Source organism: Malaya genurostris, chromosome 3, assembly GCF_030247185.1.
Source record: "Malaya genurostris strain Urasoe2022 chromosome 3, Malgen_1.1, whole genome shotgun sequence".
NCBI lineage: Eukaryota > Metazoa > Arthropoda > Insecta > Diptera > Culicidae > Malaya > Malaya genurostris.
The window spans coordinates 14,626,917-14,654,344 of record NC_080572.1 but is presented as its reverse complement, the minus strand read 5'-3'; the positions used below and the strand labels follow the sequence as shown (position 1 = coordinate 14,654,344).

The following is a 27,428-nucleotide window of genomic DNA, read 5'->3' as shown; positions in this document are numbered from 1 at the left end:
TTTTTTTCTGTTGTACTTCACTATTTTTATTCCAAGGCATTTCTTTCTTCAACACTACACTAAGCATTAACTTAAATTGGCATTTTAAATTACGAATCAGTACACACACAATAAATTAGCAACGGAAATTCCGTCGTTTAGTTTTCTCCATTTTTGTGGCTGATGGATAATGTATCCCAGTTCGGTTCGGTTCATTTTGATTAGTTTTATATGTTATAGCTGCTGCTGCTGCTGCTGACTGTGACACCGAAAGAAAAAAATAGTAGACTGAGTCCGCTTTCGTCGTTTTTTCACATACATCGGTAATTTGAGAGCGCGAATATAATTTTACACTGTCGGTCATTTCCTGCGTTCCGTATCCAGTCGTCTTGATTTCCTTACATTACCGAGTAAAAAAAACTCGGGCGCCGATATATTTTCGCATTCATTAATGACGTCCTAAGCGGAGCTGAAATTGTTTAGCTGGGACAAATTAATTACTGAGACTTTTGAACCACTGGACCAGTGAAACATCCGGGATAGGTGATTTTCCCTGGGTTAAGCGGCACACTGAAATAGTTTGTGGATGGTGTTAAAAATTTATCGTTCGTTGTTTTCTTGTCTTATGAAACTTTGTTCCCCTAGCCTAGCTGCTAATGGCTCAGCTTTCTAACTGGAGCCGGTTTTTTCGCTCTTCAGTTTCTGTTTTTCTGGGATGGAACCGACTGTTGATTTTGCTGTTGCTGCTGCGTGGACTGCTGATTGGACGGACCAGATTCTTGCTTGTGAGTCGTCACCTTGCCGTCCTTGTCCACAATGTGCGTAGTCTGCGAGATCTGACCATTGTTGCTACTGAAGGAGGTGAACGTCGTCTGCACCGCCGGACCATCCTCGTCGAAGCGGTTGTGTAAATTACTGCCACCCCTGCGGGGACGAAAACGAATACAATTTGCTTTAATTGTGTGATAAATGCTATAGTTTGATCAGAGATTCTTTATTGCTAATACAACGATGGCTACAGACTGCACTAGTGGTTCAGGTTAAAAAAGAATTTGCTTTATACATAGCTGACCACAAGTAAAGTTCTTGCACTTATTGTTCAAAGCAAAATAAAGTGCGTTGAATTTCTAACAGTTTCATAAAAGATGTTATGGTCTCAAAACCTCACTTTGAATTTAATCAGAATTTCCGGTTTCGACAATACAATACAATTTCCAAACCTTATATAAGCGACGTCGAAAAAAAAACCCAATGAGATCATCGAAGTTGTTCTCAAAACTATTCTTCTTTGTAGGTCTCGGAGACCAGTTATCGGTACCAAACATGAGATTAATAGCTCACAGTACTAAAACTGGTGCATGGTATCGTATGCAGTGTGGTATTTGGCATCAACCTAGTTCAATTGATCTATTTTGGGTTAAACCCAATTCGGCTACCGTCGAATAGTACCTTTTTGCGTAGGTCACAACGTAACTGATTTCATTGCCTTTGAATAAGTAATCTAAATTAATGACGCCAATCTTCGTGTGTTCGGAAAAAGTAGCTTTTGAATTGCCTTTCCGTATCCATAAGGTCAACTTCTCAAGTGCCTCGTCGTTGATTTAAAGTTTCAAATATGAATCTATCTATCTTTCCACTTTTTCGTAAACAAATCTTTTTAACAAAACTATTGGAGGAACAGAGTTGGCATCACCGGTAGTACGATGCGGTGTCGTGCTGCTTTCAAAAAAGTTTAATTTCAATGTGTTGTTTGATACGTATAGTTAAAAATTTGGTCGAAACAGTTATTTTGAGTGATAGTACAGGTGTGGCAAGTGCGTGTTTAGTAGTGAGAGTGCTTTTTATTGAATAATGTTGAGGCGAAAAACTAAAACTGCTCAAGCGGTGCAAACTGAACATTTACCGCCCCAAATTTCAACGAAATTAACCGATCGCATATCATTGTCGGTGTTATCGGATTTCTATGGAATGTGTGAAAATCTACAAGTAAATCGTGTTATTCAAGCTGGAAATCTAAAATTGGTCTGCAGCAAATCCATTTGCGAGTGTTTATTATATTTTTTTAGTAGTCGTGTTTCATCTCGCGGTGAGATCGTGCCTTAGAGATATTTTATATTTTTCTTACTCATAATGCTTTATTATATTTCTCCTGCGTGTCGAAAATCAGCTTTTGTTGAGATCATATTGTTTATCAAAACATATCCGGATATCTTTCCCTCCCTACTAACACATCTCCTATCCCGTGATGCTCGTGGAGATACAGTGGTACCCGCGGTCTCCAGAAACAACGAGTATCGGACTAACATTCCTTCCTTTTCCTCAGTAGCACAACCTTTGGTCGTAGTCGGCATCGTTATTGATCATTTAATGAAAAGTTAGGAGTGAGTGGGTATGTACAGTGAAAATGATTTGCTTCTCCCAAGCTTCATTTTCTTGGTTCTTTGTACATTTCCGCTCATTCGGTCAATCACGAAGTGCAATTACGGGCAATTTACTTCAGCTCAGCTTACAATTTTTTTTAAAAAAGCTAAAAGTTTATACAACTTTATAAATCAATATTGAAACAGAAGTGAAGTGAACTCAGTCGCAAAACTATAAATCAATTTCATTATATTGAAATTTCTTTAATGTTTCGGCATTAATTTCATGAAATAGTAAAAGACACTGATACTAGCCTTAAAACTGATACACTAATGAAGGTATCAAAAAGTATACCTAAAAACTAGGATCTGTTTCTTATACCATACCAATTGATTTTCGTGAATTTCATGTGTATATTTTGAGAACATTTACTTTCACGAGAATGATTACTTTGAGAAAATTTAAGGCTTTTGGTTTGTGTAACTATATTCTTTTTTTTTTTTTCATAAATACGTTTATTTCATAGGCAATATACATAAGTTTTTCTTCGCCGTGGCATCTACAATACATAGTACTTTAAACCTAATACATTTCGAATTTCCTATTAGTATGTTGGTATTCATTAGTTAATCTAAACACTGTTTTTATCAAGCGAGTTGCTATTATAAATTACATTAAATGAAATACATTTATTTTGTACATGATCTTATAACTATTTCAGGTTTGTTTGTATCAGTTCATCACTTTTATTTAATATAAGATAGCTGGCTATTGGTTGAGCTCATGGAAGAGAAAACAATCTAACATAAAATAAAATTTAAATTGGAACTCCAATGGACTTAATGAAATAATAAAGAAGTTTCATGTAAGGAACGTCACGACAAGCAAGAATGTCGCGAACTGGGACATTGGATAGTCTACCTTGGGTACGCAAGGAATTTATTAGTTGAGATCTGACATCACGATACTCCACGCATGTCCAAACAACATGGTCAATATCGCGGTAACCTTCGCCACAAGCACAATGATTAGTCTCGGAAAGTCCAATTCGAAGGAGATGTGCATCTAACGTGTAGTGATTGGACATGAGTCTGGACATCACACGAATGAAATCTCTACTCACATCCAGTCCCCTGAACCATGCCTTTGTCGATATTTTAGGAATAATTGAGTGCATCCACCGACCCAGATCATCTTTATCCCAAGAAGCTTGCCAGCTGGCAAGTGTTCTTTGGCGAGACGCGCTATAGAATTCATTGAAAGCAATTGGTCTCTCATAAATTTCACCCTCAATAGCACCACGTTTGGCTAAAATATCGGCTCTTTCATTGCCTGGAATGGAGCAATGAGCCGGAACTCAAACTATTGTGATTTGATAATTATTATTCAATATGACGTTCAGGCACTGTTTTATTTTGCCCAAGAAAAAAGGTTCATTTTTGCCAGCAGCCTTTGAGCGAATGGCTTCAATTGCACTCAGACTATCTGTGAAAAGAAAATAATGGTTTGGAGATAATGTGACGATTATACTCAAACTATAATGAACTGCTGCTAACTCTGCTATATAAACAGATGCAGGTTCTTGAAGCCTAAAGGAGACCGAAACATTATTGTTGAACATACCAAACCCTGTCGCTTCTTCAATTCGCGATCCGTCCGTGTAAAACATTTTCTCAGAGTCGATATGCCTGAACTTACTTGTAAATATTTTTGGGATTTCCAACGAGCGTAGGTGTTCCGGAATTCCACGCACTTCGCGCTGCATGGATGTGTCGAAAAATAAAGTTGAGTCAGGGACATTTAGGAGGCTGACACGGATAGGAATATATCTTGAAGGGTAGATTTCCTGTGACATATGGTTAAAATATACAGTCATGAATCTTGTTTGAGATTGAAGCTCAACTAGCCTTTCGAAGTTATTAATAACTAGGGGATTCAGTACCTCGCATCTTATTAGCAGTCGCGACGAAAGCTCCCAAAAACGATCCTTCAATGGAAGAACTCCCGCCAGAACTTCAAGACTCATTGTATGTGTCGAATGCATGCAGCCTAAAGCAATTCGCAAACAACGATATTGAATTCGCTCTAATTTGATAATATGAGAGTGTGCAGCGGAACGAAAGCAAACGCATCCATATTCCATCACTGAAAGTATCGTTGTCTGATACAATTTTATTAGATCTTGCGGATGAGCACCCCACCAAGACCCTGTTATTGTTCGAAGAAAATTTACTCTTTGTTGGCATTTTGTTATCAGAAACCTAATGTGTCCTCCCCACGTGCATTTGGAATCAAACCACACCCCGAGGTATTTGAAAGTCAAAACCTGTTGGATCATTCTTCCCATCATATGGAGCTGAAGCTGCGCGGGATCATGCTTTCTTGAAAAGACGACTAACTCTGTTTTCTCCGCAGAGAATTCGATACCAAGATGAACAGCCCAATCGGACAAGTTATCTAAGGTATCTTGCAATGGTTTATGCAGATCAATAGCTTTGGGTCCAGTAACTGAAACTACGCCATCATCTGCCAATTGTCTTAGTGTACATGGGGATACTAGACAGCTGTCAATGTCATTTACGTAAAAATTATAGAGGAGCGGACTGAGGCAAGAGCCTTGCGGTAGACCCATGTAGCTAATTCTGAATGTTACCAAATCGCCATGTGAAAAATGCATGCGTTTCTCTGACAAAAGGTTGTGCAAATAATTATTTATAACCGCTGGGAGTCCATGTTGGTGAAGCTTGTCTGAAAGAACATCAATGGAAACTGAATCAAATGCTCCTTTAATGTCTAAAAATACAGATGCCATTTGTTGCTTTTGAGCGAAGGCAATTTGGATGTCAGACGAAAGTAATGCAAGGCAATCATTCGTCCCTTTATTTCTACGGAAGCCAAACTGAGTATCTGACAACAAACCGTTCGTCTCGACCCAAGTGTCGAGACGTCGTAGAATAATTTTTTCGAACAATTTTCTGATGCAGGACAACATCGCGATGGGTCTATATGAGTTGTGATTGGAAGCTGGTTTCCCCGGCTTTTGAATGGCGATAACTTTCACTTGCCTCCAGTCAGGTGGAACAATATTTTGCTCAAGAAGCTTGTTGAACAATTCCAACAAACGTCTTTTTGCGAGGTCGGGCAGATTCTTCACCAAGTTGAATTTAATTCTGTCCAACCCAGGAGCGTTATTGTTACAAGACATGAGTGCTATGGAAAATTCCATCATAGAAAAGGGGCTATCAATGGAACCATTATTTGAAAAAGATTCCCTAATAATGCTATGCGTAGGAACAGAATCTGGACAAACTTTCCTCGCAAAATCAAATATCCATCGGTTCGAGTATTCCTCACTCTCATTTCCTACGTTACGATTCCTCATTCGTCTGGCCGTATTCCAAAGAGTGCTCATTGAGGTTTCTCTTGACAAACCTTCGACAAAATGTCTCCAATAGCTACATTTCTTGGCCCGAAGTATGCTCTTGTACTTGGTTTCTAAAGTCAAGAATTTTTCAAAATTCTGAGGAGTTCCTCCTCCTCGTTTTAAAAACGTCTTGAAGGCATTTTGTTTCGCGTGCTTAGCATCTGAGCACTCTTTGTCCCACCAAGGGTTTGGAGGCCTTCTGTTAGACGATGGACCAAGAAATCGTTTGGTTTGGGCTTGTTCTGCGGCCTCCAGAATCGAACAAACGAGGAAGTCATATTCTTCAAGTGGGGGGAGCTCTTCCATTGAAGTTAAGGCACTTGAAATATTACTTTGGTATTTAATCCAGTCAATATTTTTTGTCAAATCATATGGAATATTAACTGAATTAGCAATGCCTTTGTTACTGCTAATTGAGATGATGATTGGTAAATGATCGCTACCGTGTAAATCAGGAAATACTTTCCAGGTGCAATCTAGTCGAATTGAAGTCGAGCAAAGAGATAAATCTAATGCACTTGGACGTGCAGGAGGTCTTGGGATCCGTGTCATGCTACCCATATTTAGTACCGTCATGCTAAAATTGTCGCAAATATTATATATTAAGGATGATCTGCTATCATTGTAAACGGAACCCCACATCATTCCGTGCGAATTGAAATCTCCTAAAATCAAACGTGGAGCAGGAAGGGCTTCGACAATTTCATTAAGCTGTCGTTGTCCAACTTGAGCTCTTGGAGGAATATATACTGAAGCAATGCAAATGTCCTTTCCTTTAATGTTTATTTGACAAGCAACAACTTCTATACTAGAAGTCGAAGGAATATTTAATCTATAAAAGGAATAACATTTCTTAATTCCTAAAAGCACTCCACCATACGGAGAGTCTCTATCGAGACGTATAATGTTAAAGTCATTAAAACTTAAGGCTATGTTTGATGTAAGCCATGTTTCGCACAAAGTAAATACATCACATTTTTGACTATGCAACAAAACTTTAAATGAATCAAGTTTTGGCATGATGCTTCGACAATTCCACTGCAGGACAGTGATTGAATCATTTGCGGCGGATGATAAATTATCCATCAAATGATACAAAACCTGAAAGAACTGGCCATTGAGCTGATAACTGTTTCAAAAAAGTTCTAGCTATTGGAAGGAATGCCGTTATGATAGTCTTTAGAGGTTCAGAAATATTGAATGCTGCGAAAATCCATTCTACAATTTCCGAAAACTTAAGTAATCCTGTTGGTGAATGTGAAACGGAGCCCACTGGATTATTGTCTTTCCTTGAGCTAGTTTCTGGATTGGTTTGTGAATTTGACAAACCAGGAGGCACAGTTTTTGGTTTTAAATTTGGCTTTTTAGCTTTAACACGGGGATCTTTTTTTGAAGATGTAATTTTAGGTGTCTTTTTAGGTATTTTGTGGTTTGTTAATCTCCTCTTAACAGACCCTTGAGGAGTGACAAACGAGGTATCTTCACTATTTCCGTCGGAGTCAGATTCCTCTGGCTCCATAAGATTTGAAAAACCGTTTTCGGTTTCCAAGGGGGAGACATGTATGACCGTTTTAAGCATTTCTGCATATGTGCGCTTAGACCGTGCTTTTAAAGAAAGCTTCATTTGTCTTTACGCAACTTAAATGCAGCGCATACTGAAAGATCATCATGAGGTCTCTCCCCACAATAAACACATTTTTCAACATTTTTATCGCAAAGATTATCCTTATGAGGCCCTTGACATTTGATACATTTGGACTTATTACTACAGTAAGTAGCTGTATGCCCGAATTTTTTACAGTTCGTGCAATTCATAACATGCGGTACGAAAAGCCGAACAGGAAGACGAATTTTATCGATATAGACATGGCTAGGCAACGCAGATCCGGCAAATGTTACACGAAACGAATCTGAGGGACGATACGACTTTTTTCCATCGACAATAGATGCTGAGTACAATTGCTTGCACTCGAGTATCTTAACTCCCTCAAGCATGGAGTTTTTAAAACGACCAACTCCATTTTTAAGTAAATCATCGGCCGTCAGACTTGCTTCAGTCACGACACCGTCAATTTCCACCTCCTTCGATGGAATGTAAACTCGATATTCAACAGAAAATAATTTACAGGTTACAATTTCGTTCGCCTGTTTCAAGTCATTGACAACAACTCGAATTTTATCTCTATTAACTTTACATATTTCTTTAACTTCAGAGAAATGTGATGTCAAATCCTTGGTAATTTGCATCAAATTTAAAATCTTTTCTTTTTTTCGAAGATAGACTATCCATGGCCCAGTGGTACCCTGTGGATAATGTTTAGCCCTCGGAGTATTTAAACTCTTACTAGTATCCGGAATCGGATTCGGATGATCTTCCATAAGATCATCCATTACATTAAATTTTTTTGTAAATTAATAATACCAAAATAAAAACTTATATTTAGTAAAATTTCAGATATAAGAAATAAAAAATAAATTAAATTAAATCTACCTTGTAGCTGATGTCTCTGTTCCTTTATCGTGAAGAACGACGTGAAGCTCTTCCAACGATTTCCAATTGGCAGTCTTCTGCTGTTTCCAATTGGCAGTCTTCTGTCGTTTACTGCTATCTCAGTTGCTCTGCCGTCGTTGTGAACACCACTGCACTTGCTGTGCTGCCTGTACCTGACCCCAGGTACAGTGCTTTTGCTCTTGGTGGCGATCAAATGCGATGCTTGCAGTGTAGCACCTCGCGATATATGCCGTCTCTTTTGATCCTACGCAGCGTACAAATTCTGGTACCTGGTAGATCAGCACTGAGTTGCTTTAGCACCTTTGTGCCTTTGCACCCCTTCGTCTTCGCACCTTTATGCGATGGCACCTCTGTGACTCGTCACTTCTATGCTCTCGCACCTCTGTGTTTCTACACCTCTGTGCGTATGAACGGGATGGCCTTCGTTGCTAGCTTTCCAGTCGGGAAACGCCCCGAATATTACGTTTGCTATGGGCAGTTTAACTACCTGAAGCTTAGAATTGTCTCGGTATCAGCCGTTAACTCACGAGCCAGTACAATCGAAACACAACCTCTTCGCTTGAATGGTTTTTACTGAATGAGTAACTATATTCTAGTATTCAAATGAATATTTTGCATAGTGAACATAAAGTTTTTTAAATGTTTTATCTGTAACTATCTGTAAGATGCACTAATCGCAAACGTTAAGTGTTGGTTTCAATAATAAGTTTGAATAAAGAATTTTGAAAAGAAAATTAGAGATTCCTATTTGCTTTATTTTTAATCTTTGCTCCGTCCCCCGGTACGCAAAATTACCCACTAGGATTTAAAACGATTCACCGGCTTCTTATATGCCGTGTACCAAACAGTTTTTTTTTTCAAAAATATTTTCTTAATTTCACCACAAAACGACCTCTTATTTATTTCCATATAGCTTCTGAGAAAAGTTTTTTTTTTTGTATATTTTTCATCTTCCATGGTATTGCTTGTCTTTCAAGATTATGAATTGAATGAAAATCAACTATCGCGAAGATCCGTAAATAATACAATGTTAATAACAGAGAGAACATAGATCGGTATATTAAATAAATAGTATGAAAATTTGTTTGTTTGATAGTCGATACAAGAGGTTACGTATCATATTTCAGATTTAAAATAAATAAATTTATATTATCCGACTGCCCAGATGAACCAATAGAACCAATTAACCAATTTCGTGGTAAATAGTAATAATATAGTGGTAATAATAAACAACCGAGACGCGCGTGGAGTTTGTTAACCTTTATTGGGTGATTTGAAATAATATAATCTATAGAATAATTAATAGACGTACTTTATATGTTAAATAGAGCTTTCGGATGAATTCTTGTGACAAATGAATCACTTATGTTGTTTAAAGAATAAGATCTGTGGATCAAGACTTTCCGGAAGTCAACGAGTTTTGTTGTCCATCCAAGTATCTTGAAAGCGGAACGTACTAAGCCGCGCGCGAATATTACCATGGCTAAAATTTATACTAACAAATATCCTTCTTCCGTGACACCACCAGAAAATGTACATCAAGGTATGATTTCCAGCTCCAGGTCTGATTATCTAGAAATTCTCTGCACAATTTATTTTAATTGAGATCAGTAACGGAGTAGTAACCAGTGTATCTGAAGCGGGTGTAACTGAAGTAAGTTTTTATGGTCATATTTCAAAAAGGCCTACGTATGGAAACAGCTTGAAAGATATTTTTTACTTTTTTTAAAGAAAGGTTCTAACATTCCTCACTCTATAATACCCGACTATAAGCTCTTTCATTTGAATCTAAGTTTATGACAACCGGCTCAGCCACTTCTAAGTAATCGATGTGAGCTCCATTATGGAATATTTGAACACTATTTCCGATACTTTTGGAACTGGAGGGTAAAGCTATCACTATTTACCAGAGATAAGAACGACATTATTGTATGATTGTTCACACTAACCTAGCTGAACATTCAAATATCTCAAACCTGAACAATGGTTTTATTTTTAATATCATTTAATGGAGTCAGTAAAGCCAAACATCGATTTCCTCTCCAAAGACAAAATTAAACGACTTAACCGTGATCATTAACTCTGACCGAGCCGGTGGCATCCGATAATGTGATCGTACACGTTTCCCCCTATTCACTCTCAACGTTCAACTCTTGTTGGCTCAAAGCGTGCCTAATTAGATCTACGTACAGAGAATTTAACAGAACAAAAAAAGATCAGTTCCCTGTGCGGCCAAAGCAGAAATAATGGTTGCACGGTAGAGTAAAAATAAACATCCATAGAACCGATAGAATTGCCTAGATAATTTCTTACTTCTTTGCAGGGATGCCAGGCCCTTTTTTTTTAATCTGTGATCAAGCCAAAAACCTGTCTGTGAAAATCTGCGCACGTTTCCCGTACCATAATAGCTGATCGGAATCATTTTGGTGAGCAAAAAAAAACTTTTCTGTACTTTTTGGTGCAAAATTTGATCGATTTAAAAAATCTGTGAAAATCTGTGATCATTTTCAGAAATCTGTGAAAATCTGTGCAGAAAGTTGATGTCGAACACAGATTAATCTGTGAACCTGGTATCCCTGCTTCTTTGTGCATTTTTCGCCTGTCAGTCTGACGCTTTGCTCCGCCGCAAGCATTAAACAGGCTTCGTAGACAAACCTACTCAACCTAGGACGAAGAAAGAAATCTTCTCGTTTGTCGAGTGAATGCTAGCTTTCGTGTTCGACTTGATGCTACGATCTCGAATAAAATCTGGACAAACACTGTTGACAAACTTGAGGACTTGGGGAAAGATGCATCGGTCTAAACTACTCTCAATCGGTTCAATTACTCCAGCGAGGTTTCTCATTGTGAAGCACTGTTTACTCGTTATTTTTACAGTGCTGCTACAGATTATAGCAAGAAAGTAAAGAATGCCCAAGGAAACACAACAAAATTGCAGCATCCACCGCATCACAATGCTGCAATAAATTCTGTAAACTCGAATTAAGATATGTATACACATCGCGATAGAATAGCGCTCCTTAGTACTCATCGTATTCTTGTTCCCTTCTTGTGGATAATAGCCTAGGTATTCCCAGTTGAGATTTCTGGAGAGAAACCCATACGCGAAAAACACATAGCCTTCTGATCAAGACGGTGCTTGCTGTGTTCGCCTTGGCATGGCCTAGTTCATGGTCTGCCACACTCATATAGAATCGATTGAAATGACCATTGCCGCCTTGCTTCACCAACACCCGTGCTCTGATGATGTGGAGCACAAATCGGTTCATTTCTTTCGGGCTCCGAATATCTAGATTACCGGAGGAGAAGAGCACGCTCGTAGTTCGACATATTTACTTTGTGGGTATTGCTAATGAGGTTATTTCATTGTTTTCAGTGCCGATAGAAGCTTTTGCAGCGGCAGGTAGCACTTTATAGCACTGGCTTGATATTAGCTATGATGCTGTTGCTATGAAGCTCATAATGTGAAAAATGATTATAGTTTTGTTTTTTCCGATCTCTGGTGATGGGAATGACATACACGCTTAAAAATAGTTACTCAAAAATGAGTAAGATCTCACTCATCTACAGAAAAAGTGGAACAACTCTAATTTAGAGTAACTTCAAAGTTACTCAAATTTGAGTTCTTCCACTGGAAACGATATTTGGGTAAATTCTACTCATTTACTGAGTAATACTTAATTTGTACGTGTACCAAAAATAGAGTAAGTATCACTCAAATTTCGAGTGAAATTTTATTTCATATATACCAAATTTGCAAAAATATTGCTCCTTTTCTGAGTGTATTGTATTAAAATAATCAGTAATTGAACTCAATACTATATCAAGTGGTGGTCGCTTGGAGTTGTGTGTCAATCGCAAATTAACATACATGTCAGTTATGCTCAGGCACCAATCATACACTTATTCCTCATAAATGACGTTTGAGCATATTCGTTTCCATTCTAAAGCACAACACGGAGTTTATCATTCTGGTTTTTGCAGACACAACACCGTTTGTGTTAAGCGACTCACCCTCGAAACACGCGATCTCACTAACAAAAAATAAAACCTGTTGCTACAAATGGTTGTTACAACTTTTAGACTGATCTTGCGAATACTGACAAAAAAACGAGTTCTTGCGTTAAACTCAAATTTAGAGTAGAAGTTACTCAATATCATTGATGATAACTACTCAATTTTTGACGTTTCCATGTATCATTTGAAAATGAGTAACTAGTACTCAAACTCTGAGTAACTTTTTCTAAGCGTGTACCCTTATAAACGTCATTAAACCACACATAAGTTCACGAAGCGAGTAGAAAAGGCGTGCTATAAATTCGAATATAATTTTCAAAGGCTTCACCCATTTGACTTTAACTTTCAGATACTCATTGTTATCGGTTACTCGACGTCATCAAGGAGTTAGGCACTTCATACTGCCATAAAATTGACACGCAAATGCGATTCCGAACTATACCATCTTTATCGACTGTAATGGGATTTTAATGTATATTTTGTTACATAATGTAAGTCGAACTTGTTCTCATAATTAAACTCAAACTGGAGGTAAATTTTCTCGTACTATTCCACAGAAATCTGATTCCTCCAGACTTATCAATGTTTAGGGACTAAGTGCTAGTGCTAGTGCTAGCTAGTGAGCTTCCAGCGTTTTTCTCAAAATTTGTGCTCAGCTAGAATCAGTTTGTCAATATCGTGAAATGTCGTATGTGTATTTACGTGAGAGAAAAAGTGTGTGAACGCATTTGTTTTTATATTTGCTTGTTTTTTCAGATATCATCGGTTGAAATTTTGCAAATATTGGTTCAAATTAAAGGTCATATCCCATAAGGATCCCATTGTTTATTTTTGGTTTTCTTATTAATACTATTTCCGCCTCCAGAATTATGGGATGATACACTAAGGAAAAATAAATATTGGAATGCGAAAAAAAAAAAACAATTTGTATTGATAAAACCTTGTTTTAATCCACCGAGTGGTGCATTTCTCATATTACTGTTAAATTAAGCCAAATTTATACAAATTTTTAACGATTTTTGCATCGTCGCTCTAAATAGAGGTTTAACATTTTAACACACTTCACTTCACACTGCACTAATGGAACCCGGGTTAGCGGTTCAATGCATGGGGTGCTCGTCATATGAGCCAGTTATCGTATGTTCGAGTCCCGACCCGCAAGGATTGCTAGTGTTAGTAGGATTGTAGAATTCTGTACGCAAAGAAACGGTTAAAGTCTGTTGAAACAAAATGGTCAAATTCCACAAAAGAAATTTAATTAAGGAAATTTCTGGAATTACTTTTTTAAAGATATTGAAAAAGAGTACAGTATGCCGACTTTCGTTTGAAACAAATATTTAAGAATTGCGTATGTGCCAAAAAAATTGAAACTACATTCGCTCCATTTTCCTAGGTATCTGCAAACCGATTTTAACTGACTCAGATTTCAATGAAAGGACTTGTGATCCCATAGACCTCTTTTTTAATACGAATCTGATCTTCAGCTCCAAAACTACCAAGTTATAATAGCTAAATAAATCAGTAATTTTACTTTCAATATGATAAATCAGTTCTGCTTAGTTTTCAGGATCAGGAGTAACATAATAGAATAAATAAAAAATGCTATTTAGAATTTTTTATTGTTTATCATGGATCAGAGTAATTTAGCCGAAAGCCATTCCGTCGAAAGCCGTTTCGCAGAAAGCCATTTCGTCGAAAGTGTCTTTTTTCCGAAAAACATTTCGCCGAAAGGACCACTTCGCCGAATGCCATTTCACCGAATCCTGCAATTGTCTTAATATCGTAAATGAAATTGATTTAAAATGAAGACAAATGAAAGATGAAAGCGTTAACGCCCGTTTTGTTGAACTATAATTGTACATTTTGAATAAAGATTGATTCATAAACCTCAGAACGAAATTTCCAAGAAAACTTGTTGGCTTTATTAGCTACTAAGCTAATGCTAATAGCTTCGCCACATCGTTTTGGTTCGTATGCTCGCTATCGCTCGTTCGGATCTAACTAAAGCAAAGAAACCTAGCTTTTAGTAGACCGGCCAAGCTAGGCAATTACAGGTTTGTATGCGAGAGGCCGCCGCTTCCGAGGGCGGGTTCTGGCCCCTCCCGAAATCAAAAATAAATAATTATTGAGAATGTCTCAGACATGTGTTACAGAAATAACAAGACAATAACGTAATGAAATGTAATACAATATCAGTTTCAGTGGAAAAGTTTGAACTGTATGTTAAAAACGGCCGTAAAAGGCACACCGAGAATTAGGTACATAAGCAATCTTCAGTAACATTATTTTTTCATCTCTGGGCCCCTCCCGAAATGAAATCCTGGGTACGGGCCTGAGCTTAGCACTAGATTAATCTAACATCTGAATGACAACAAAATGAATCGACCAGTAAGTCGATCCTTTTTTAAGTTCGGCGCGTAAATAAGGGCGATGCACTTCGGTGAATTTAAAAAACTTATACAAAGCATGCAGAGCTTGAGCTTTACGTCTGCTTAGAGGTTTATGTTGAACTGCCAGGAGGTATAACTATTCAACATAAACTGTTGTGTCCCTGACGAGTCCATGACGAAGAGCAAATAAAAATATATTGAAATTGTAGAGGATTGGAACTTCTTTTTCACTAGCACTTATTGTGCAGCTATCCTGAAATTACTGTATGCTATCGATGTATGGAGTTGAACTCAATCAATAAAACCTGTTACCTATAATTCCTAAAATTCCCGATCTTCCGGAGGATTTTTATTGACCTTCATTTACATCTTATCTAGGGTAAAAAACAAACAAACTACTGTCTTTATTATATCTACAGTTAATGAACCAACAATATGCTTTATTTGTAATCCTCATCACCAGCAGTTTTCAGTTGGTGTCAGTATCTTCAAGTCCTGTATGCGTAACCTTTGAATCTTTAAAGGAATCACCTGTTTACAAACAGGTTTTTTTACTCAAGTTTTTTTTATTATTCGGTCAATTCACCAGTTCACACCGGTCCGGTCTCTGTCTACTTGTATGTGTAATAATTCTGTAAGCGTTATTCTAGTAGATGTCTTAATCACTTTGGGAACATACAAAGAATAAAAATGCTAATGCCAAAAAGAAAATTATGCATTTTTGTTCACTTACCCAGTGCTGGTGATAGACGTCTGTACACCTTGGAATGTACTTTGACCGTTTGTGGGTATCTGCGGGAATTGCGGGAACTGAATCGGGAATCCGAAGTTTACTGTTGGCGGTAAGAAATTTAATAAAAAATGCATAAATAACACAATCAAGTCGAACAATACGGATAATTAAAATTCAATGTTCAAGATGTTGTGCTGATAATGCGTGGAATTGGTCTATCGGAAAGTTTGACGTACGGAAGTATTCAGTATTTTTATTGAGAATAAATGATTTGATGTACAGTATTTTGAAAAGTTTGAAATTTGCAATTTAACTTTAACTGGTATTTTAGTTTTACTTCAGAAAATTTCAATTTAATTGTCTAACGGAAAAACTTGGAACCATTGACACTCGAAAGTTGTTGTGTAAGTTTTTGTTGTAATAAAAAAAACATTAAACAATCTCATTGTTATTACCTCCTCCCAATTGTGCGGCCCTCCTTGTGCGGTGGAACATAGGCTGAAGAAAAGGAAAAAAATCAAAGATAATTGAGAGGTAAAATCAAAAGTGGGCAATTGATGAAAAAATGAAATGTTGGTCAATAATGATTGCTGCTAGTGGGTGGGAAATACCAGTACAATTGGGAATGGCATTATGCTTATCTTACCGGTAGGTTATCGATGTAGGTCAGTGGCGATCGGTAACCATTTTCGTCGATTTTGTAGAACGCCTTCGGAATGTAGTAACCGAATTCTGCAAACAGAAATTATTTCAAGTGTTGTTGACTAACATGTTAAATTGAAAACATACAGACTAATTGTGTTAGTTTTTTTTCGGATTTCTGAACGATTATTCAAGATAATTTAATGTTTTCGCAACTTATATCATGCTTTAAATGAAATAAATACATCATGGTAAATAATACAGTATCATGAAAATTGTGGAATTTTGTAAGACTAAAATTATTAAAAATTGCTCTTTTTTAAAGAACTGATACGGTTTAGTTTTATTACTACGAATGTTTTTAAAAAAATTTGCTATCCCTATTGGAATTAAAGCGTCATGTACTAATAATGTCACGCTATATTTAAAAAAATTTTTTTTTGCTTCATTCGTTTGTGAAGTTAAAATTCATAAATTTCAATCTGCGTGTATTTACCAAACTGGTTATAATTATAATAATGATTTTAGCATTAGCATTAGCATTAGAGACCGCCCGTGTGTTGCTACTCCGTTATTGATCTGGACCAATTGAGATTGCAAAATGATTTTTTGAAGTAACATGTTTGGGAATAACACATTGTTTCACACTGTGCAAACTGTATTGAACCATGCATGCTGATCAATACCGACGCCGGCCACGTCCGAATGCAGATCTACTTGGGAGGGAAAGGATTGTTAGTTCGATGCATGTTGCTACTAAGAACCGAGGAATCCTCTGCGTTCCCACATGCATCACAGGAGAGGATACTTTGTTAGTAAATGTTTTAGTAATGTTATCATGTGTTTATTGCTCTGGGTAGCCGGTTACCAAGAATGTTTTAAAGTATTATCGTTTTATGTGTTACTTTGTGCTGGCAATATAATGCACGAAACAGTCAATCTCCGAAATTGACAAAACTCCGGACAGCCGGCTGTCGAGTATCACTCGTTTATGCATCTACCTTTCGCGTTTTCTTTAGTCATGCAAAAAAAACACATTCGGATTGATAAAAAAAGGTATCATCTCACTGCTAGGTGGATTAAGCACGTTTTTATAAATGAAACTACTTGATACAAAATAAACGAGCGAATAGGATTTAGACAAAAAAGTTGATTCATTGCATTGAAATATTCTAAACAGTTATTATAAAATCATTTTAAATCACCAAACAAAGGTCAACAGATTTCACACGCGTCTTGATTCTTTATTATTTCCGCTTTATTATTTTAATTATTTATTTAAATTATTAATTGGTTATATTAGTTGATCTGGGCAGCCGGCTACCGAGAAAAATATTAATTTACTGTTTGAAATATTGATATCAAGTGTTTTTTACTTTGTATTCAATATACCGATACATGTCATCTCTGTTATTAACTTTGTAATATAAACGGATTTGCGCAATGGTTGATTTTTATCATTCATTTTATAATCCTGAAAGACAATCAATAACATGGAAGAAGAAATCATTCCTAATAAAACTTTTCTACGAAGCTAGACGGAAATTGATAGGTTGAATAAAGAGATGATTTAGTAAAATAGAGTAATCAGAAGTAAAACATTGAAAATATCTGATAACTGAAAGGAAAAAGAAACTCCTGCAATTGTCGCCTTTTACGACATGGAAGCAGGAACCCAGTGGATCTATTCTTGGTTCATTTTTTTCCGCCGGATTCCACACGGCATCTAGGCTGGTACAGTCCGGAGAGAGCTAATAGGTACTATCAATCTCCTAGTGGACCCCAGCCCCTGGTTATAATTATAATAATGATGCATTAAAATTCATGCTTTTGATGCTATAGCAAATACTTGGTCTTCATAAATGTCCGGACGTCGAACTTATTGCTCCCCCAGCTACTATATTTGAAGACTTGTTCCAATATACCTGTTGGTGTATTGATTTATTTCTCATAATCGTGTATTTCCAAATTAAAAGAATAATCCGGCCCCGAGTTTTTCGTCGTCACCTGTTTGATCACAGAAAATATGATTTTTTGGAATAAGATACTGTCGGAGGCAGGACTCGAACCTGTGTTCTTAAATATTTCGTGCACACACCGACAAGGAAAGAATGTTCGAAAGTAAAAGGGTTTAACTCGAACAGCTTAAATATCTTATGACCCTGCAATTATTTCGATCCATGGATTGACTTTATAAACGCGCTTTCATGTGACAGACAGACATCAGCTAGCTGGAGGTTGAGACGTCAATCTCACGAAAGGTTGAAATTAAGGTATTTGGCACACCATTGTTATCGTTCTTTATTTTTGTATTAAGTTTTATAGTATGGTTTTATCCCTTTACGAGCCCGGTTTAGCCCCGCGGCAAATTTTTCCAAATATCAAATAGAGAATTGTAGCTAACTCAATGTAATGTAAATATGAAGTTTCTACTTTATTGGAGATAAATTGGGTAAAAACCTAGTTATAGTGGATGTTTTTTTAATTTTCCAAAATGTGTCCGGTTCATCCCCAACCTCTCCTATATTATGAAAACTCTTTTCTCAAGATATTCAAATCTACAAACAACAATTTTTGAATTAATTATATATACATATTTCCATACGTATAAAAATAGATATACATGTTCTGAACTCTCAAACACCCCCCACCCAAATTGTCTGGGTACGCGTCTGATCACCATATTTAATAGCTATCCCGTTTGAATGAATCGTTCATTAGAATTCTAACGACGCTCTCACTCTTTCAGCACACACGTACGTCATTATACGAAGAGATAGACCACTTGGAATATCATTCGAAAATGAGGTGTAATTTGCAACGGGTAAACGATCGTAGGTTCTGTTTCGAATGTTGCATCCCGCACTGGGAACCGTACGGTTTTTTACCCAATTCGAAGCAGGAGAATTTCTAAAGAGCAATAAACTGTTATTGTCTAAGGTGCATGGCTTCACATGGTGGCAGATATATTAACTTGGGATGAGCTATGTAAAAATGAATCTGAATGATCAATATTCTTTTCAGATATCCAATTGTTTCGAGAAGTTAATATAGCAATATAAAAGTTCATGAAATATTTCGGTCACGTATCAGAGGATTATTGATTACCGCTAAGAAAATTGACGTTAAATTTTTAATCGTCTGACTAGAAGCCGGATGGAATACGAAGGCGCATAATTATTTTTAAAATGGTTTTCATACTGCAAATGTCCCCACGTGGTCATTATGTAAACGTTTTGTGAATTTCTTTTATTAGTCATTTGTATGCATACTACAGGGTGATTTTTTAAGAGCTTGAGAACTTTTTTAAACAATAAAACGCATAAAATTTGCAAAATCTCATCGGTTCTTTATTTTAAACGTTAGATTGGTACATGACATTTACTTTTTGAAGATAATTTCATTTAAATGTTGACCGCGGCTGCGTCTTAGGTGGTCCATTCGGAAAATCCGCTTTTTTATCGACAAATTTTGTTCAGCGATGAGGCTCATTTCTGGTTGAATGGCTACGTAAATAAGCAAAATTGCCGCATTTGGAGTGAAGAGCAACCAGAAGCCGTTCAAGAACTGCCCATGCATCCCGAAAAATGCACTGTTTGGTGTGGTTTGTACGCTGGTGGAATCATTGGACCGTATTTTTTCAAAGATGCTGTTGGACGCAACGTTATAGTGAATGGCGATCGCTATCGTTCGATGCTAACAAACTTTTTGTTGCCAAAAATGGAAGAACTGAACTTGGTTGACATGTGGTTTCAACAAGATGGCGCTACATGCCACACAGCTCGCGATTCTATGGCCATTTTGAGGGAAAACTTCGGAGAACAATTCATCTCAAGAAATGGACCGGTAAGTTGGCCACCAAGATCATGCGATTTGACGCCTTTAGACTATTTTTTGTGGGGCTACGTCAAGTCTAAAGTCTACAGAAATAAGCCAGTAACTATTCCAGCTTTGGAAGACAACATTTCCGAAGAAATTCGGGCTATTCCGGCCGAAATGCTCGAAAAAGTTGCCCAAAATTGGACTTTCCGAATGGACCACCTAAGACGCAGCCGCGGTCAACATTTAAATGAAATTATCTTCAAAAAGTAAATGTCATGTACCAATCTAACGTTTAAAATAAAGAACCGATGAGATTTTGCAAATTTTATGCGTTTTATTGTTTAAAAAAGTTCTCAAGCTCTTAAAAAATCACCCTGTACCTTGATAAAAGTGTTCAAAATCAAAATGCGCTATCAGTCACCCTATTAGATTTCCACATCTGGTTTTAATGGTGCGGCGGCATTGCGAATGTTAGAAGAGTGTTTCGGCAACGATATTCTGAAGAAAACAGTCATGAGATTATGGAAAAATCTCAGATGGCTCTGATGGCCATACCGAAAACTGAATAAAAAAAATGTTTCGAGGATTAGATCAATCGCTGGCATAAGTGTGTTGCAGTCGATGGGGAGTACTTTGAAGGGAACAATATCGATTTTGATGAATAATCATGTATTTTCATTTTTCTGAATAAATTTTGGGAAATTTTTTATCAAGGTAGTGGTTGCACAAATTTATCAACGTAAGTTTGAATAATTATCTTTTAGGGGATTACAAAAAAGGGGTGATGATATTTGGGTGATTCACTACAAACATTAAAAAAATTAATATTCCAGTGTAAGCGAATTCTGTATCTGTTTTAAATAATAATAAATTACAAATCCACATGACACTAGCTAATGTCTAGTCGTATTCGCTTGCGAGATAGATGATACAATAAATTAAAAGCGAGTCTGTTTCGATGTTGGATTTAACGAAACTAGTTCTAAACGCAAAAACAGCACATACTTATATATTATCTTACATATTTGTTAATATATACTTTTACGTTCCTGATATGTGTAACTAACAAGACGTCTAATTACATGATTTGATGTATAGATACTACTCTGGCTGTATGTGTCTATTTGAAAATTATAGTTCTATTACACCAAAGAAACACAAGATTTCAACTCATTAAAAACAATGTCAAGGTCATAGGAAGTAAAAACAAGAAAAGTTTTTGATACCAACATTATCATATCTCAGTCATTTTTTTACACTGAGAATGGTTTTTTTTATAAAAAGTAGACGATTTTTTTATTTAGTAAGTTACTATAAACACATTTATTGCTAGATGTATTCACAGTGATTTAATTCGCAACAGAAGAAACATTAAATGTACATTAGAAACCTTATGCCAATTGAATACACATCATCGAATCAATGAGTTGCTGGCAAAATTTTATTCGGAATTCGCCAATGCACTGGATTACGATTTAATGAAGATCTATGCACGCAGCGAAAGAATTGAAGGGGAAGAATCCGAGATGAATACGGATCAAATTAGAAAACGTTGTGTCATGTTGCAGCAACTCATTTCATCTGCGAAGATCATAATACTACTGGAGCTATATCATATAAAGTGGAATAAAATACTGTACTGCTCGATATGATGAAGAGTTGAAGAGATGAGTAAATCCGACTAGTTCTTCAACTCTACGAAATTCTCGATGATATCAATGACGATACTGACAATATATCATACACCATAACTGAGCGAAGGAGCCGTTGTCGTGTAATTTACGACAGGGATTGAAGATCTGAAGACTAATCATTTTATGGAACGTCAGTCAATACCACAGTGAATTGTTGAATTAATGATCTTTCAAACTTTAAATTAGCTCTCAAAATCGTTTTCTTACAGACAACCTGCTCCATTTTTCCAATTTTCTCAAAAAATGACAAAGTGGTTTCTAAACTAAATAAAAACCGTGTTCATTCCGGAATCTGTGTAAAAATACCGTGTATAAAAAAACCGTGCAAATAAAAACTTACTATTAAAACTATGTGTGGATTATTTCTTAAAACTGCATAGAACTACTCGCAAGAAATTTTAACTGTTCGCAGCAATTATTACAAAAGAAACTAACGATGCTTAATTTGTTACAAAATGACTAAATTAGAGGTTTTTAAACACCTAAAATATATTTTCATGTAAATCATAATAACGTCCTTTTGCAATGTAATACAAGTTGTTACCCGGTTTTCATATAAAGACTAATCGCGATTCTTATGATTCTTCACACAGATTTTCTCAGAATTGGTTACCTTAAGCAGCTTGTAGAATGATATTTCAACATGACTTCTCTTTAACGTTGGCTAATCCTGTTTAAACCGACATAAACTCGCTTTCTGGGTAGTTAAACCCTAGTTAAATTAAGTTAAGACGCAGTGTTGGCTTATTAACAAGTTCTCTATCACTCTGTTTCGTTTCCTGAACGTTTTCCCACATATCCGGTATCAGAAAGGTATTCACTTTTGTAACTTCTCACTCATTTCTCAACGAATTCCTCGACTTTTTTTTATAGTTTTGGCTACGGCAGAATACGAAAATTCTGAAGCCCTTTGTCATCGCAAAACTTATTTCGATAAACGACTCCTATATGCTCGAGCAACTCTGAGGTCAGTAGACATCTGCGTCTTAGCAGATTGTTATAATAAGCAAAAAACAGAATGAATCATCAAAGATGCACGGTAAGCGAAATTCTTGCTTGTTGGAAATTGTTTTACCACTATACATTGTGAAACACTATAAATGAATTCACAAGATAAAATAGAAAACAAACAATTTGACATTCACCGAAAGCTCCACACAATTACTGCTAGTGACAACTGAATTATGAAAGCTTTACTGCGAAAGCTTCAATGTGACATTCGCCTTTGTATAAACGAATTTTCGTGAAAATTGTAGGTTTCACATTGAACAACCACCAAAAATTCAAAAAATAAAAAAAAAATCAAACAGAAACGTTGGGGTCTAAAAAAACTTCTACTCTAACTGTGCTGCTTCGATTTGTTCACTTCTGATTAGTCTGCGCTGAGATACAGTGGACACCGAAAATCATGACTTTCAAGAAGCGTCCTTAAAAATACCTCTTCACCGACTTATTTTTCAATATTTTACCACGAAAGAATTGTTGAACGGTAATACTGAAAATCAACCGATTTATTCATTAATTACATTTAATAAAACAAAAAAACATCGTCAACTGAGTTGATGATTTTGTCAACATTGAAAAAAAAACAAATTGATACACCTCAATTGAAGGAAATAGAGCAGGTTGAAACTTGTAAAACATAAACCAAACCCGAACCAGAGAACATTCAATCTGTTCCATCGACTTACTAATTCAGTCGTCCTGAAGGTGAAGTGGGTGAGGTTGGAAAACAGCTCAAAACAACAAGAAATAAGTCACTCTGCTTCCACGAAAGGTTGCTGAACGATCTACGGGTGTCAAATGCACATTTAATAAAACGTCCAGCCCCCGAGAGGATTCAGAGATTTTACAAAAGCGACACCATTCTGCTTTTCTGGAAGAATGCAGAACGGTTCACAAGTATGAACAGAAGTAAATTCGTCACCCCATAAGAGATCAATCTACTAAAACTTTTTGGGGTAGAAACAGAAGGGATTCATTCTAGGGAGAACGATGAACTTCTCTGACTATTACTTCTTACCATATTGGATGAGAAACGATAGAATATCCTTCAATTTTAGTTCACCATACACAGATTCAACCATGTATGGAGAACCGAAAACCTGGATACGTAGTTGCGTGAATGCGGGCAGTTACATATGAGATGCTATGAAGTACGCAATCGCACTTACACAAATCACAAAAATAATACTCAGCACGCTGAATAGTAGTCATATGATGGTTGAGTTTGCAATGTCCAATCAGAGCTCTAATTAGAATCCTACAATAATGCTTGAAAAAATACAATAGACGTTTTAACATTTTCAGATTCCAATCTGGTAATGTTGATGACTGACCATTTCCAACTTTCAACCTGCCGTGAAAACCCAACTGCATCATCCATTTTATGAGGTCCTGTCTCGTTGGATGAAGATGCAATAGTTACATCATTCTGCATTTGAATCTTAGATACTTGTGCGAATTACGGAGCCATCTCAATAAGCTTTACCAAAAGGAAAAATAGACATATTTTCTGTATATGCCTTCAATTAGTCAGTCTAACTGTGACATGGAGTTTTAAGCTTTGAGCTAATCCTTAACTTGCGAGCTCCCGTTTTAGTGGCCTTTTACGACTTGGAACAGGAAACCAGTGGATCAATTCTTGGTTGAAATAATACCGCCACACGGCTTACCTGTTTGGTGGACTTCTACCACCGGGACAGATGGACCGTAGTGTTATTTTTAGCCAATTGAGAATCGACACTACACGGCTGGCTAGGAAGTTCAGAAAGAAAAGTTGGCATTGAAGATCAATTTCCATTGGTTGACGAGCAACCAAAGAACAAATGCACCTGCACCAGTTTGTTTACGACTAACTGCTACTGAACAAAACTGATAATGCAATATACAAGCAGTTCCTCCCCAAGCATGAATCTAAAGCTGTCAGATTTCATAAAGAATATGGATGATTTTACCATAGTGTAGAGTGTACATAATGCAGTCTCGACTTTGGCGATGAATTTGAAACTTCATGGTGTACTATGGTAAGAATCAACTGGTCATATGCCAATATGATCAACAAGGCTAGTTTTGCGCGAAACCAATGGCAATGGAAAATATTTCTATGTCGGCTCTAAGCAAACCCAGAAAAAACAACAATAATCTTATCGACTAAACCAGGGGCTCCCTAACATTTCATACAGCGGACCCCTTTAGAATCACAATAGTTCTCCACGGATTCCCGGATTGCATATTCGATTTCTACTTTTTTGAGAAAAATCACAATGTAATTACCTATATAGTTTTGAATGTAGGTTCATTGGGTTACTGTATACATTGTTGTTCATTATCTGTTTTAGTCAATTTCGATTCAGCTACATAGTTTCCAACCGTCGTTGTTGTTTTTCATGTGCAGCACAAATGTCAAGTTCCTACTCTAAAGTTTGAATAGTAAAAATGCTTGTTTTAACTATCGATTTTGCAGCTTTTGGTCAATCATTACAATTTCCGCTACCAGCATCGTAATTTCAAATAACGAGCACAATACCTAAATGAAATATCGAAACACTTCTAGTTGTTGTTATAACAGGTTTGGCTTTGCGAGTCCTAGCAGATTTATGTTAGAACATACAACAGATAGTTTATGAGCTTAGTGATTCACCATCTGATTCATCAATATAAGCCGTTTTATGTGTGTTTACTCTGACCTGTTAATTTATTATTTCATTGTTATTGATTTATCGAAAATGTCGTCAGCAAATCGACCGTCATCACGACCCCGAAGACAACAATTTCAAGAACAGCCTCAATGCCACGAATCGAGTAAAATAGTCATCGTTGTTCTGAAGTACGTTTCTTTCGAGATGAAAGATAAACAAATAGCAACAACAGCAGCGGTAGCAGCAGTATCATCCACATCACCATCATCTCCATGCCAAACCGGTATTTCTGGCAGTTTAATTAAATCTCTGTTTCATTAGCAGCCGTTAACTTTTTCTATAAACTTGAACACTCAAATTTTGATGAAATCGTCTTCACATAATGTCGCTATTTCTAATTTAGCGATAATGAATGAATTTACTCAAAAAGGTATCTATTGAAAACTGTTACCTGCTCTCGCAGCGACGGCTAAAACGAGAACTCCTAGTAATGCACCTAGATATTTCATTTTTGTACTGGTAGACAAGCACTACTGAAGGTCCTGATATCACTTAATCGCACACAGCCTGAAACCACACGTACGTTTTATTACTACAAAAAAATCACAAAGTCCGAAGAATATTCTCTGAGATCCGTACTGTTCGAAACGCGAAGAATTAATGCGGTGCAAATTTCCGTAGGTTAAAACTTTATACAGACACTTCTCGCATACAACCACTGCCTTCGGGTTGGTACGATCGACCGAACGTTGATGGTTGATATCCAAAAGAGCTGGATGCACAAAGGAAGAAAGAAACGACGAACCCGGGCTTAAGCCATGACTGCACGCCTCATTCGAGTGCTCACCACAAAAAGTTAATCAGATGGTTTTACGGTTTATTGATTTGTCTCATGAACAATGATGCTTAAAATATGTGAAGCAATTTGTTTTGTCAAATGTTATCCACTAAAGATGTTCTAGAAGAAACATTTTTTTTTAATTCCAGATTGTACGTTATGACAACTTTTTATAGTTCATTAAAATAAACAATATACCAACTTGGGTTGATAGCGATCATTAATTGCTGTTTTGAAAAATATTCTTTGGTAATCCGTGTTTGAAGAAGCTACTTATTATTATTATCCTAGTCGCGTGTCTCGGTAAGAGATTTTTTCGCGGTTCACTGCGATGATGAATGATCAAAACTGACGTCATTTAAATTCAAAATACTACCGCCGCACGATGGTGGTAGTGTTGATCATCATCATTATCGCACAAGTTCAAACCCTGACCGCATGCTCTGGTTACTGATATGTATGATTTGCAGGAAACTGGTTTTCCTACCGAAAAAAGACATTCTCCGATTAAACAAAAGAGTAAAAAGAGAACAACACAAACGCCTTCACTGGATCAGATTTCTTTTTGGTTACGGATTCTGTAGATTACTGTATCTAAAAATTTGGAGCTGTTGCGTGCACATAACTGTTCAAGTTTTCTTGCCCCCCGAACACATCGTTTGGTTTCCGCATATGCAAATTGGTTCCACCGATTGTTACCGTAAGTATGTACAACATGAGAAGAGAATGGAGTGCGGTATGTCAGATCAGATCGATGAGCCTTCATTAACGACGGAAGTTCTGTGCAGTGATGCCATTCCTGTTACTTTTTCTTGAAGATTTATTGATTTCTGTATTTGATAGGGGAGCGTGTATTTGATGGGGGGAGAGTGTGGTTGCCGGCACTCCACCATAACTTTTCACAGAATGTGGATAGCGTCATTCCGACAAATATCACATGTTTGTAATAGCAGCCCGTTATTTTTGTGCCGAATACCAAAGTAAGCAGACGTGTCTACTTTTCGCGACCAAAAAAAAATTGATGTTGTGAATACAAACACAAAAGATTTTTTCTGACCTATCTATAGTGCCGTAAATTGAATCGAAAGGGTGAATATATTGAGTATATATAAAGTGAATTCAATCTATTTCTTGATTAATTACCAGTTGCTATCAAAATATTCGCAACCAAAGTTTTTTTCATCACTTTCTAAATATTTACAGAATTCGGTTATCGGTATCCAATTTTTTCCACAAATCGTGCCAGATCTGCAAACTTGTCTATAAAATAGCAGATTTTTTAGTTAAACTGCAAATCTGTTTTCGTCTGCAGTAATAGTATTACCTGGAATCACTGGTGATGTGCAACACGTGGACAAATTGAGAGCTTCCACAC

General features: G+C 36.7%; 1 protein-coding gene and 1 long non-coding RNA gene across 2 annotated transcripts; one reads left to right on the top strand and one right to left on the bottom strand.

Annotated features, from left to right (window-relative positions):
• LOC131435746 (uncharacterized) lies at window positions 1-25,929 on the bottom strand. Its single transcript, XM_058603921.1, has 5 exons — window positions 25,667-25,929; window positions 16,063-16,148; window positions 15,872-15,914; window positions 15,417-15,516; window positions 1-903 (listed from the first exon to the last, which is right to left on the bottom strand). The coding sequence occupies exons 1-5, from the start codon at window positions 25,722-25,724 to the stop codon at window positions 675-677; spliced, it is 516 nt and encodes a 171-aa protein (XP_058459904.1). The 5' UTR covers window positions 25,725-25,929; the 3' UTR covers window positions 1-674.
• On the top strand, window positions 12,539-13,244 carry LOC131435747 (uncharacterized). The gene is made up of 3 exons (XR_009230540.1): window positions 12,539-12,784; window positions 12,851-12,981; window positions 13,050-13,244. It is a non-coding gene; the product is annotated as an uncharacterized LOC131435747 (long non-coding RNA).
• Window positions 25,930-27,428: the final 1,499 nt, after the last annotated feature.